Here is a 14,634-nt window from a genome sequence, read left to right as displayed (position 1 = left end):
TTTATAATATATATAACACAGATATCTAAAAATGTATCTAGATGCATTTTTATAATATAGTACAATATATTATATATTTATTCATACATATTATTTATTTATATATAAAACTGTATCTAGATATATTATATATACATATATATCTAAAAATGTATCTACAAATTATATAAATGCATTATATGTATACCTACATACTTCAAACTGCATTGTTAACAGAATGAACAAAAATAACTTGTAAATGTAGACCATTCAGAAAACTCTGTTGTCTTCTGAGACATATGTTTCTTTTCATGTCTAATGGAAAGGGGATGAATGATTTAAGCAAAGCCCAAGAAACTGGTATATGGTTTTTATTCATTAAAGGGAGCATTATTAGCAGAAAAATAAATAATGGTAATCAATGGGCTGTCAAGTTTGCAGAAATACTTAAGTGGTTTGCATGGTAAATAGTGTAATTTTTAAATGTTAGCATGTCAATGGCTATCATTTGGAACATGGGACTCATTTAAAAAGTGTTTCACGCTTTATTTTTTTTCCCAGAGCAAATTTAATTTCTTTTTTTTAATCTTTCAAAAAAAATTAGCCAGCAGATAATACCAAACCTAAAGATCAAAACCATTGATTCATGATATTTTAAAAAAAGAAAGAAAAATAAATAAGACTACTTTGGGCAAATTATTATTCTTTATAAATTTCTAACAAAATTATTGACTTTTACTTAATAGAATAACAGAATTGAAACTCTTTTTGACTGAGGTACATATGTTGTTTTATATCTTATATTCAAATGAAAACTTGGAAGCTTGAAAACACAGTGTTTATTTTAAGTATACTCTAAAATAGTAAACTAACTAGATATTTCTTAGCAATAAAAACATTGGTGTTCAGTCTGCTATATACTATTTGGCACATGTTTCGACACATTTAATGTATAATGAATTGAGTGAACATAGAAACATGAATGAATATAGAAATATATAACATTAGCAATGGAAAAAATGGATTCTATTTTCTTAAAGCACTGATAAAAATTCTGTTAGAATGAATAAAAAGCAACTTTTTAGTTTTTATACATTAAATGCTGCTAGAATAAATTCTATGTTTGCTGATTTCTACCACTTACCCACATTTCCCCTTCTATTTTGGTACATTTTGTTTCAAGGAAAAGTGAGAAAGAAAAAAACCTGTAAAACTTGGCCATGTTTTTCTAATTTGACCAGACATCTTTCCTTGAAAGGTCAGCACAATAGGTGAAAGTGATATAGTTAAAATATGTAGCATTGTTCTTTCTAGGCAGAAAAATTTCAAATGACCCAGAATCACATAGCACATGTGTCAAAAATTTGATTTTCCTGGATCGACTACTCAGCATATGAAGCAGAATTTAGGCTGTAATTCATAAAGGCAGGATCCCAGGTGGTTATTGTTGACATTCGGTTGTCAAAATACCCTTCCCGCCTTTCAGATACCATTCACAGAGTGAGAGCTAGAATTCCAGTAGGTAAGACTTAGAATCCAGACTTCAAAAACAGCAGCAGTCCCAACACTAAAGGCAAATCCCGTAAACTAGAGAATAAGAAAGTAATGACTTGCTTTAGAGAGAACTTTTATTATTCCCACTCCACGCTAGGATCCGTTCAATTCTAAACATTTCTACTTTTAGTTAAATGGAATTTATTTGCAGGATTCTAGCTTTTTACCTTGAAACAACAATCAAAATAAATTTCGATACAGAAATTCAGCTAGTTCTTTTTTTTTTTTTAAGATTTTATTTATTTATTTGAGAGAGTATAAGCAAGGAGGGTGTGGAGAGGGATCAACAGACTCCACGCTAAGGGCAGAGGCCCGCGGCGGGCCCCGACTCGGGACCCGGGACCACGACCTGAGCCTAATCAAGAGGCAGACACTTCACCGACTGAGCGCCCAGGTGCCATGAGCTAGTTTTCTTTTCAGTTAACTTCCAATTCATGGGCTGACAGTATTTTCTAAATGTATTTGCCTAAGTAGCCTTGCTAATACAAAAACCAGCATAATATATGCAATAAACACAGGTATCTATGTATTCTATACTTACAGTATGTACGGTGTGTGTATATATCATAACTTCACTTACATTTTTGCCATTAAGAAGCGACTGGAAGCATTAATCGACACCATTTGAAGTAACAGATTGGAAATAACCAAATTTTTTTTCAACGAATACATAATCAATCTAGTTATCCTTCCTTGTTTCGGAAAGCTTTTATTTTTCCTTTATTCAGACAATTTTAAGTCATGGACAAGGAACCCAGGGACTTACAATGTGGAGCATAAAAGAGGGAGTTTCATGATGGAAACTGGCTTCATGGAGTTTTAGCTTCCTGGCTGAAGGAAGCAACAGTGAAATAATTGCATTAATGTAGAAATACAAGCTGTGGGGGTACAACAAAGAACAAGGAGGAGGAGGTTAAAAGTGTTAAATACTAGTCTGGGGGTGGTGGTGGCTGGGTACGGAAGAGGGTGGAGGAAGAGAGGCGTGGGACAGTGAGAAGGGCTCCCCTGAAGGAGAAATGGTAAAATTTTGAGGAAATTCTAATCACTTAAAATTTTTTTTAAAAGATCTTATTTATTTATTAATAAGCGACACACAGAGAGAGACAGAGACACAGGCAGATCGAGTCCCCCACTTGGGGACTCGATCCTGGGACCCCGAGGTCACACCCTGAGCCAAAGGCAGATGCTCAACTGATGAGCCACCCAGGTGTCCCTAATCACTAAAAGTTTAAAATAAATTGGGGCACCTGGGTGGCTCAGTCGGTTAAGTGGCTTTAGCTCAGGTCATGATCTCAGGGTCCCAGGATCAAACCCCAAGCCCGGTGGGGTTACCTGCTCTGGGGGAGCCTGCTTCTCCCTCTCTCTCTACCTGCTGTTGTGCCTGTTTTTGCACACATGCCCGCCCGTTCTCTCTCTCTGACAAAATGTAATTTTAACAAAGTTTGAAATAAATTACAGTGGGCACGCAACTTTTGACTCATTCATCCACATTTTTACCTTTTCGATTCGAAATATAATGCCAAAGCTGTATCCACACTTTAGTCTGCACAGGTTCAATGGCACAACAATCATGTGATGTCAAAGGCCATGTTTGGGCTCTTAACTGAGAAGCAATGCCAGGCAATACTCTCATTGTTCCTTCTCCTAAATTGAATCCAAAATTTCACATATAGTCTGATATTTAAGATTCGAAGGGAAAATCCTCAAATTTATTTAAGAATAAGAAGTGGCATTTGTATAGCTCTTTCACATCCATTATCACATGTATTTTTTCATGAAGGATACATAGAAATATCTTATTTGCCCAAATATAATTCACTCCAAAGTGCTGTGACATAGAAATCATCATTATTCTGTTCTTAAAGGTGCGGAGAAATGTCCGAAGGCCCCTGGACCTAGAGCAGATCACAGAGCAGCAGGTGGCAAAGCCAGATTCCAAGGCAGGGTGTGGTTCGAGACCCCTGCCTATTGCCTAGCCTATTCGCTACTCTGCAGAGTACCTTTGACATCCCATGAAAGCACCAAAAAAAGATGCCCTGGCAAAATACAAATAACACAATACAATTAAAATAAACGCAAGTATGCATTGCCGTAGCCTCTATTTAGGAATTAAGATATTTGATCAGGAAATTAAGCATTCTATTCTATCAGAATGCCTTTAATTGAAAAGTATGAGAAATACTGGGAAGGCTGGTGGAGACTAGGAGACCTTTCAGGTGACTCGGAGGCCCGGCCGCCGGGCTCAGCTGGTTTCCCCTTGGCTGCTCCGAGGGGATGAGGGGAGGGCAGCTGCCCGGGGCAGGGACGCTGGGCCTTCCGGGGCAACCGGGCACCAAGGCCTTACTTAGCCTCTCCTCGAGGCTTTGTAATACGAGCAAAAATTCCCCAGAAGTCCGTGGAATTCTGCTCCAGCCTCACCGCCCTGACTTCCTCTTGCCTAACCCCAATCACGGGCAAGATGACTGAGCTCGTGAGGAGCTCTCCCATGAGCCAGCCCGGCCCAGGACACGGCAGGGGCCTGGCCCAGCGCCACCGCTCTCTCCCCGGGACAGGCCTGCGCCCGGGCCCTGGGGGGGGCAACCAACAGGGCCTCTTTGCTAAAACAGCATTTGGTTTTCATTTTGTTTGTTTTTGTTTGTTACCAGAAGTAAGGCACCAATATACGGCTAAGGAAATCCTTAAGGAAAAAAAATTCTAAAGAAGTTGAAAAAAGAGCAAGGTAGAAAATTTAAAAAGCTCCACAATTGTTAATTTCAAGACTTCTATCACCTGCTAATATACACGAATCACCCATTTCAGGCTGTGCTTTGTCTACACTTCCCCAACCCACTCCTCACACTCTTCTCCTTATCTGAGTTTCTGTAACTAAGTCAATTGAGGCTCATAATTCCTTTGTACTATTTGGTCAGCATACCAATACTATCCTAATTATACAGCCCTATCTCCCTCTGATCCCTCTTTTGTGATGATATGGATACTAAGCTTATGTGGTAGGTGGGAATTATTAATCAATCCATCAACCAACCAATCAATGCATTAAGTCATATTTAAGCAAAAGACTTTTTCAAAATTGCAATAAAAAATATAAATGGGCTTTTACAGGTGTTGATTGTCCTCTAAATAAAAAAAAATAGTTAAATTACTGATTATTTACTAAAATTTCTGAATATAATTATGCCCAGAATTCAATTATAATTCAGAATTCATGAGGATGGAGAATGTCACTGCCATGTCTGCCTTACTAAAGTGAACAAACTTAGTGTCAAAAATTACCCCATCAAATAAAACTCTTATTAAAACACAAATTGTGTTCATAACCCCCTGATAATTTCAGTCAAAAACTTTGAGTATTATTTTCAAGAATTTCATTTATAGGGGCGCCTGGGCAGCTTAGTGGGCTAAGCATCTGACTCTAGTTTTCAGCTCAGGTCATGATCTGATGGGTTGTGAGACCGAGCCCTGACAGGGGCTCTACACACAGCCAGGAGTCTGCTTGAGAGTCTCTCCCTCTGCCCCTCCCCCATCTCTCATACTTGTCCTTCCTCTCTCTCTCTCTTTCTCTCTCTCTCTCTTTCAAATAAATAAATGCATCTCTTTTAAAATTTAGAGAAAAACCAAAGCCTCATTAAATTTCCTCCCAGATACTCATTTGGAGTAATTTTCCCAGGCCTAATGGTATAGTACCATACTTTCCTACCAGGTTTCCTCTAAGACTTGAAGCACCATTTAAAAATAGAGAAATACTCCTCCCAAGAAAATTACATAGGTTAACTATAAGGTTTTATGCATGAATACATCTCTGGCGGAAAGGGGGAACAAAAATAGGAAAGAACATACATGAAGCAATGAGTCATTCTGGGACCTTTCCCCCCAAATATATTAATTTTATATAGCTCTGGCATATAATCATTTAAAAAAAAGAATTCATATTGCAAAAGATTTGGGATTTGTATGGGAATAAGGTTGAGGCTTAGAGAAGTTGCCAACAGTCTTCTAGCCTCTTTCCAGTGACCACAGTTCCTGAGGGAGTGCCATTACTCATCCCCCAAGCAAAGGTTTCACAGCCTGGGCACTGTCATTTTGGACCAGATAATTCTTCGTTGTGGGAGGCTGCCCTGTTCATTCAAGATGTTTAGCAGCACCCTGACCTTGTATGCCTTACCAGTCATGACAACCAACAATATGCCTGACATTTTCAAATATTTCCATGGGGCAAAATCAAAATCACCTTCCTACCTAACCCACCACCCTCATTACACTGAAAATCATTGCCCTAAATCAAAAGAGTAGGATTTTCCCTGCTATTTCCAACAACATGCATGAACCTTAATGGCATTATGCTACATGAAATAAGCCAGAGAAAGATAAATATCGTATGATATAACTATTTTGTGGAATAAACAAAAAAAAAACTAGTCAAACCCACAGAAACAGCATTTTCGGGGGCTGGAAGGTAGGAGAAATAGGAAGAAAGGAAGAAGTAGGTAAAAGACTATAAACTTTCACTATAAGATGAGTAAGCTCTGGGGATCTAATGTAAAACCTGGTGAATATAGTTAATAACACAGTGCTGGGTAATGGAAATATCCTAAGAGAGTAGAATTTAAATATCTTCTCTCTCACAAACACATACACAAAGCAGGATTCTCAGTCATCCAATATGTTATAACACTGTTACTACAATTTTTCCCCACAGTTTACATTTATATTTTAGTTAACTTACAAACAGATGCACTTCTTTAATTAGGATTAATCAATTAAAACACTAACAAGTCAATATTATTTCCAGCTATTATGTGGCATTTTTTAATGGAATATCACAATATTTTTAACTGTTTCCTTTAAAAGGGAAACTATGGGATCCCTGGGTGGTGCAGCGGTTTAGTGCCTGCCTTTGGCCCAGGGCGCGATCCTGGAGACCCCGGATCGAATCCCGCGTTGGGTTCCCGGTGCATGGAGCCTGCTTCTCCCTCTGCCTATGTCTCTGCCTCTCTCTCTCTCAATCTCTCTCTCTCTCTGTGCTTATCGTAAATAATAATAATAATAAAAAATTTAAAAGGGAAACTATTTCCTTAAAAATAAAACAATCACAAAATTAATCCATTTTTTTTGTCATACTGAAAATGGCAACGGTTAGGCAATAAAAATAATTAATTAAATCTAAAAGCATCAACAACCGTAAAAGCAAGGATATTAAATCCCAAACCTTAATTGACTGCACAGTGCTTTTACTCAAGAATTTCATCAGTTTCTGAGGAAGAAATGGATATAATCTAACATTTTCCAAACTAGTGCTTCTTATTTCCTCAGACATTATGGTTAACACAATATAGGGATACGATTTAAAGCAAAAACACACCACATAGCGCCACAGGACAATAATTTGCCTCTCTACCCTGGTCTCTCTCTCTCTCTCTCTCTCTCTCTCTCTCTCTTTGTGCTCTGAGATCTTGGGGTATTATAAATATCAAGACCTCCTGGGGAGATTTTTGTTTTCTCCCTGTAAGTTTTACTGATAACTCAGAAAACTTGGTCAGCTGTGTTAGGCTATTTATGCCTCAGAAAGAGGAGAGACAGGGCTACAAGGAGATGCACCAGGATAGCAAAGAAGAGGAAGCCAAGCTCCTGAGGCTGGCTCTCTGAGGCAACAAAAAGCCAAAGGAGAAACTGAAAACTGTTTGCTGGTAAAACCGTAAGAACTTGTAGACAAAATGAGGCAGGAAATTGGCCAAGAGATGGAAAAAGTCAAGAGGTGGATTGTCCTCAGTGGTGTCTCTTAAATGTAATGTGCTCAGGAATCACCTGGGGGCCATGGTAAGATGCAGATTCTGATACAGAAAGGCTGGGGCAGGTCCTGAGAGTCTGCATATCCAAGGATCTCTGGGGAACTAATATTGCAGGTTGGTGCAGGTACCGCACCTCATATAGTAGAGTTCTGGAACATTCCTCCTCATCCCCAACTTGTGTCGGGATGCAGAAGTGTCAACTTTGTTCCACCACAAAATCTACAAGACTAACATGGTAGGATGAATTCATTTATGCAGTGTTCTCCCCAGATTCCTTAATATATAGAAATATGTTTTCTTTACACCTTCTTCAAAGGAAATCATGAAATAGACTGCTGCTTTGAAAGACAAGCTAATTTCTTGTTGATTTTTTTCAAAGCATTTACTAGTATCTATTCGTAAAATGTCACTGTGGTTTTTGCTTTTCATATATCCTGAGGCAGCCAGTTTCTATAGTAGATGATCTGACGGCGTAATGAAAAACTCTAATTTCTAAAATCAGAATTAAAATTAGTCTTGACTTTAGGATGATTAGTTTTAAATGAGTTTTCCAGCTCAATCTGGAGTTTTGATTCACTCTTTATGACTACCCAGGATGTGCTTTTATCCTAATCACTTGATTCCTTTTACACCTATGGGAAAACCAAACCCTGGCTTACTTCATACTCTCCTCTCCAAAGCAACTAACCAAGTCCTGATTATGTGATAGGTTTTGGCATTGTGTCAATGTCAAGGTGTACCAGGAAGAGAAACAGATTTAAGGATGACAGATAGATGAAGTATCCCTGATGTAAAACATCCGCCGGTGAAGAAGAAGCTGGTAGTACCGTAAAAATCAGTATGTTTAGGCACAAAAATCTAAAGACTGAATACCAAAATGAAGTGGAAGTAACTATAACCTCTTTGAAAAGAGGATGAGAATATGAGAAAAAGAATACACAAATTTGTTCCTATCCTAAGTGTTTCAAAGTGTCATTTTGCATTTTCCACGGGCTATACTTGGAAACAAGGGATATTTAGGCACTTATTACACAGTTTTGTAAGAACAAGAATTTTCCAAATGAGTAGAATTTTTCAGAAAAAAAAAAAGAAAGAAAAGCAACTTTATCATGCGAAGTCTTATCAGAAACATTAGGGTCACAAAAATACTGCACACTTTAACAATCTGTGTCTGACTTGGTAAAGTATGAAAGATATAAAAAGACTTTAAAATTTAAAGGTAGTCAAATTTTTTTAAAATAAAATTCCCTAGTCTTAAGCTGATCTAGCCATGCTGCAGACATTTTAAGTGAAGAAATTAAGGCATTGGGAACAAATTAAGAAATAAAGACAGAGAAATCAACAGTTTATACAGTTGCCAAATACACCCTACTTGGAATGACCATCAAGGCTGCCTTTGAGACCACAACCCTGCAGGTCCCCAAACACACACTTTCAATGTTACTTGAATTTGAAATGTCTTTCCAATGCATCTCTTTTGATCACATCACCAAAAAAAGGTTAGATGACCATCTACATGATGCCAGTAATAATTAAAAGGCTTAATTAGTGCCATCAAGCAACTGATAAATTCAAAAGAAAAATTAGAACTTCAAAATTTTCAATAGTTCCATTGAACACAAATATCTGGCTCTTAATCCATGTCCAGGATGTACTGATCAACATAACATATCACCAAGAGTACAAGTGTTCATTTTAGAGAACAGACCAGTAATTCCTTCTGTTCCCTACAAGACAATGGACAGAATCACATTTCCCTTCAATAGTTTGCCAAACTCACCCCGTGTGACGGGTAAGAGATCCAGCCCAGCTCCCCTTGAATTGTTTTTGAATCCAGCAGATTGACTAAAAAAAAAAACACAAATGCACAAATGCAGTTAAGAGAAATAAATCATTTCTATTTGCCTCTGTCAAGTTAACATTGTCTGTTGTTAATGCAACAATATCATCATGTTCAAAACACAGGACTCTTTATTATCATGATAGGAGCATGAGAGTCAAAGGAGGAAATGGTGAAGGGAAAGCAATCCTGGGGAAAGTTAAGGAATCAAAGTTTCTCTGGCTTCCTTAACTGTGCTTGTTTATAATGATAGATCAATATTCAAAACACTGAGAATAATTTTTGACAAAATGATTATAAGCTTAAAGAAGAAATAGTAAAAAGGCAAACAAGAAATATTAATGCTAACGTGATATCAAAATAACTTCAAAGATCATTAAATTTGCAAATTTACATATGGTTTCACTATGAAAGGGCTTCTTAAATATGCTTCCATAGCGAACCATTATTTCTGTTTGTGTCTGTCAGGACATCTTTATATTGTCTGTATCCAGCATGACTATTTTTTAATACCACATAAACTGTCTACTTATGTGTAACTAACAATTTCAGGAGAAACCAAAACAAAACCCTGTTTTACAAAAATCTCTGGAATAAGCTTTAGTTATTTAAAGAGAGTGTTGTTACCCAAAAGCTTTAATGATTTTACTCAGAACTTTGCACTAGTTATTAAAAAGTCTGCTGAATATTAGATATAACATGCATGTGGTTGCATTTTGAATATATTATTTAAAAAAAGACAAATCACTTTTTTTAACACAGAGGGTATTCATTTGTAATGGATTAGAAATTAAAATATAAAAATATTCTTCAAGCTTAATTAATAATAAAAGGCTCACTTTGATTGTTGATCCATTAAACAGTGGAAACTATGGTTTTTCCTCATCCTTCATCTAAATCGGAAAGCAATCCCACAACTGACTAGTGCAGGAAGTGTCCACGAAATAGCCATGTATTATTAACACAAACCAGAGCAGGTGAGTCAATAAATACAATCAGAAATCATTGCCAGTCTCCATATATACAAAAATCAAAATACAATGTTAATACATGCACTGCATAAACAGGCCCATGTGGTGTTGATAAAGTATTCCTGAGACATAAAAAAGTACCACCTTATAATCACCCTAAAACAAGAAGCATAAATTTAATAAAGTGTTAAGTAAAAGAAATAATATATTTGACAGTTGTTAGAATTTTCGAGCACTGCTTTTTAAAGGAAGATATTTGGCGATCTAGATGAGTATGTAAAAATCCTCCTGATTGGGATGCCTGGGTGCCTCAGTGGTTGGGCATCTGCCTTTGGCTCAGGGCGTGATCCTGGGGTCCTGAGATTAAGTCCCACATCGGGCTCCCTGCATGGAGCCTGCTTCTCCTTCTGCCTGTGTCTCTTGCCTCTCTCTCTGTGTATCTCATGAATAAATAAATAAAATCTTTAAAAAAAAAATCCTCCTGATTATTAAGTTAGAAGTCATAAAATTTTCAAAGTTAGAATCTCTAAGTTTTGCTAATAAAAGAAAAGCACATAAACTTAATTACACTGGAATTCCTTAATGATTGAAGATTTTTTTCCTCACAATAAATTAATCCCAATGAGAAGTAATTATATTTAGATAAGAGAAGAAGACAGTTGCTGCATGGATTACACAGTGCAATTTCCATAATGGTATTATTTCCCAGGATATCAGTTTGGAAATGAACAGTATGCTTAATTGTATTGAAATTATCTGTCAAAAGTGATTTTTTAAAGCCCTCTATCAATTAATCAATGTTACAGATAATATTTCAGATTAATCAATCTTAGAGAATTTTTGGAAACATGAGAATACATCTTCACCTTCAGATGAAGGTATCTTACACATATTCATTCTGATAGATATGGTCCATTGATGAAGCCTAGTTGGATGGCTCTATCCGTCATGAGTTGATTTCTCTGAGTTTTACATAGGATTTGCAGGAATTTACAAAGCCAGTATTCATAAATCATTACATCATAGTCACAATGCCTTTAGGTTCTAAATGGTTCGATGCATTTGTGTATGTGTGATAACTGAATACGATGACCATGTGTCACTCAACATGCTAAGACAAATGGCTGATTTAATTTCAATACTAGTAACCAGAGGAAAAAACTGTTTGAGACAAAGAAGATATGAATATTGTCTCCATTTACTAAATGACTCATTGGGATGTAGGATGTTAACTACCCTTAAGTTTTTTCTGATGATAATGAGGGGAAAAAGGACTGGACTAATCACTAATCAGCATTTGGTGTCTACTCAAAGGAAAAGAGCTAAGCCAAAGAGAATCATATCACACTGTCGATTAACATAAGCGTAATAGATTAATTAAATTCCATTTACTCAGCAATGGAATTTTTAGTGCACTCCATTTAGCATGAATGAGGAAAACACAATAGCGTCTTTACTCATGATTCTGATCCTGCTGTCTGTTGAACATAACTACATCTGCCCTGGTTACCTCTCAATATTGCGGCGGTGATCAAATAATATAAGCGCATTTAAAGCCACCGTGAGTTTATAACACGCTATACAGATTCAGTGTTCTTGTATGATCAATACCTTAACTAACAACCATACCATTCGGGTTTCTGAATTATATTTAAAATCTCCCAAAAAATAAAAAATAAAAAAATAAAAAAAATAAAATCTCCCATGGATATAGAACCTAACAGAATAGGATAGCAACATCTAAACACTTTTTTAAAAGCATTAATTTTGAGTTTATATGGTGCCTTTTCTTTATAACACAGAATCTAAGAATATGAGCCACTTTAGAGTGAATGATTGCTAAACCAGGACTTCCCAGGATATAACCTCAAGTCTCCTGTGATCGGTTGTGCAGCAGTCTGAGTGTAGAATAATGGAAATAAGCAAAAGAGAAAGCTCATGGAATTTGAAAGTCAACGTGTTGCGAGTGATTTCTCTAGACACATCGACAAAATCCAACATTGCAATATAACATATTGAATCTGACACCGAATCACTCAAGAACTGGGGTTAGTAACGCTTTTCTCTCCTAAAATAGAGGCCGACCTGATTACTATCGTGGTCCTTCAGTGACGCCACTACACAAACGTCAGGGCACATCTTTTGCTTTTTAAAGTTTCAATAGATCGAGTTAATATTGTATTTCATAGACTAAAACTTATATGATTTTTTTAGATTATTAATGAAGTCAACTATAACTTGTATGCAGATGCATCTTCCCATAAACTCTGTTAAGTTTTACAGGCATTTCGTCTCACGGAAATATTAGTCTACGATAATTTCTCCATCCCTTTAGCCCTAAAATCATTATGTAAAAGTCAAAGAAATAATTCTTTATGGGATCCCCGGTGGCTCAGCAGTTTACCGCCTGCCTTTGGCCCAGGGTGTGATCCTGGAGTCCCGGGATCAAGTCCCACGTCGGGCTCCTGGCATGGAGCCTGCTTCTCCCTCTGCCTGTGTCTCTGCCTCTCTCTCTCTACGTCTATCATGAATAAATAAATAAAATCTTTAAAAAATAATAATAATTCTCCAGTGGTGGTGGTTCTGTGAAAAAAAAATTTCTCTTGAAACATGGCATTTTAATAGCCTATTTCTGTGATATACACAGATTTCTGGATAAGAGGGCATGCTACCAACTTACTCTTTCTTATTCACTTTTCCTCCTGAGCAATGATCTTGAATTCACGCCTATACAGGTCCTAATCATAGGAGGAACCGTAATTAGTCGCCCCTCTCCATCTTTGCCAAGAGCAGGGGCATCTCCTTGGCCTCCAACACCTAGCCTCACAGGGAGATGTCTGTGTTTCAGTGACTAGAGGTGTTCAAGGAAATAACAGGAACACAGGCCAAAATTCTGCTTGAAGCCCGGGCACTTCAGTAAATGGAAACCCTGTGCTATTTCTGCTGTGTTAAAGCTTCCTCTTTTTTTCTCCTTCTTAATCTGAGAAACATAAAGGTCATCTAACATCATCCTGTTACAGAGAAAACCGCTCTCACACCATCACGGGGAGTGCGGTCTCACAACAAAACAAGCCTTTCCATGAATGAGCGCACGGCCCACCTCAGCGTCCCGAGGCCTAGGAGAGCGCGTCTCTGTTTCTGTGGATTGTCAACTGATACTACGAACCATTCGGACAAGCGAAATGTGTTCCCCAAAATGTAAAAGTTTCTCAGAGTAGAACATGAATGATCATATTAACATTGTCGTTTTTCAACATATTTTGCTTTTTCAAAGCGTTCTGGGAAGAACAGCCCTTGTTCATTTCTAAGTCAGGAAGGCTTTTCTGACAGATTAAAAAGTGAAAAATGAAAAGATGTTAACATGATTATAAAAATAATCACTAAGGCAAACAGGTACGCTAGCCTCAGTATACACATTTTGCCTTCGCACCATAAATCGAGGCTGCCTTGGAATGGATTTTTTTTTTATCATAAAATCTTAATTATCAGCCTTCAACTACTAAATGAAAGCTATCTGTTCATACAGGGATTGAATGATGGCTATGAAGCTGAAACAGAAGAAGCACAGTTGGCTCAGTAGAACATTCTACCACAGCATTTCTTTGAGAAATAAAGTATTCCTGGAAGCCCTTGGTTAAATTTGGTTCAAAATTTTAATACCGAGAATAAAAAGCATCGAGATAGAATTTAATTTCGATTTAAAGACTTTCTCTGGACATCTTTATGCCACAAACCGTGTTTTGTGTTTTTTTTGTTTATTTTTTGTTTTTGCTTTTGTTTTAATTTCAGAAGATACCCATGGCAGAACAAATTGATTTAAATTTCTGGGAAAGTAAGATCAAGGTATAGCTTTGGCTCTATCATATTCTGGAGGACAACTTCATCTGGACTTTATGTCACACACCATGACCGATGTCTACAGACAAACACATACGCACATACAAACTCCTCAAGACATAAATATGGGTCTCAGTAAAGGTCCACGAAGGATCCAATGAGGGGCCACATGCTTGTCAGTTTAATTCAAAACTTTCCACCTTAGAAGTATGGTGTCAAGGAAAACAAATCAAAGTATTAGTGCTGGTGATAGAAAACTTTTAACGCGTCACTGCAGGAGAAAGTAGAATTCAGAAAAACCTCAATGTGATTTTTCTCGGTAGTGTGGTCAATATGAGTAGCATAGAAAAGCTGCTGTTTGGGGATGGTTCTTTTTTGATATACGATCGTGTCTGTTTCTCATATATTCTTACACATGTGAGTATGCACCTACTCACAATTTACATTGGACATAGATCTGTGCTTACTAAGAAGAGCTATTTCTGAATGTTGAGTACTTTTTTTTCTATAAAGATTGTATTTATTTATTCATGAGAAACACACACAGAGAGAGAGAGAGAGAGAGAGAGAGAGAGAGGCAGAGACATAGGCAGAGGGAAAAGCAAACTCCATGCAGGGAGCCTGATGCAGAACTTAATCCCAGGACTCCAGGATCACACCCTGGGCC

The 14,634-nt window shown here is 37.2% G+C and overlaps 1 protein-coding gene across 8 annotated transcripts in view; it reads right to left on the bottom strand.

Moving 5' to 3' along the window:
* Window positions 1–14,634, bottom strand: part of EPHA3 (EPH receptor A3) — a 350,038-nt gene that overhangs the window by 323,733 nt on the left and 11,671 nt on the right. For all 8 annotated transcript variants that reach the window (XM_049105248.1, XM_035709836.2, XM_035709834.2 and 5 more), the window contains exon 2: window positions 9,100–9,164. In XM_049105248.1, coding sequence (XP_048961205.1) covers window positions 9,100–9,164 — 65 coding nt within the window. The remainder of the gene's footprint in view (window positions 1–9,099; window positions 9,165–14,634) is intronic.

Source organism: Canis lupus, chromosome 33 (assembly GCF_003254725.2).
Source record: "Canis lupus dingo isolate Sandy chromosome 33, ASM325472v2, whole genome shotgun sequence".
Classification (NCBI taxonomy): Eukaryota; Metazoa; Chordata; class Mammalia; order Carnivora; family Canidae; genus Canis; species Canis lupus.
This window is presented reverse-complemented; position numbering and strand designations above follow the sequence as displayed.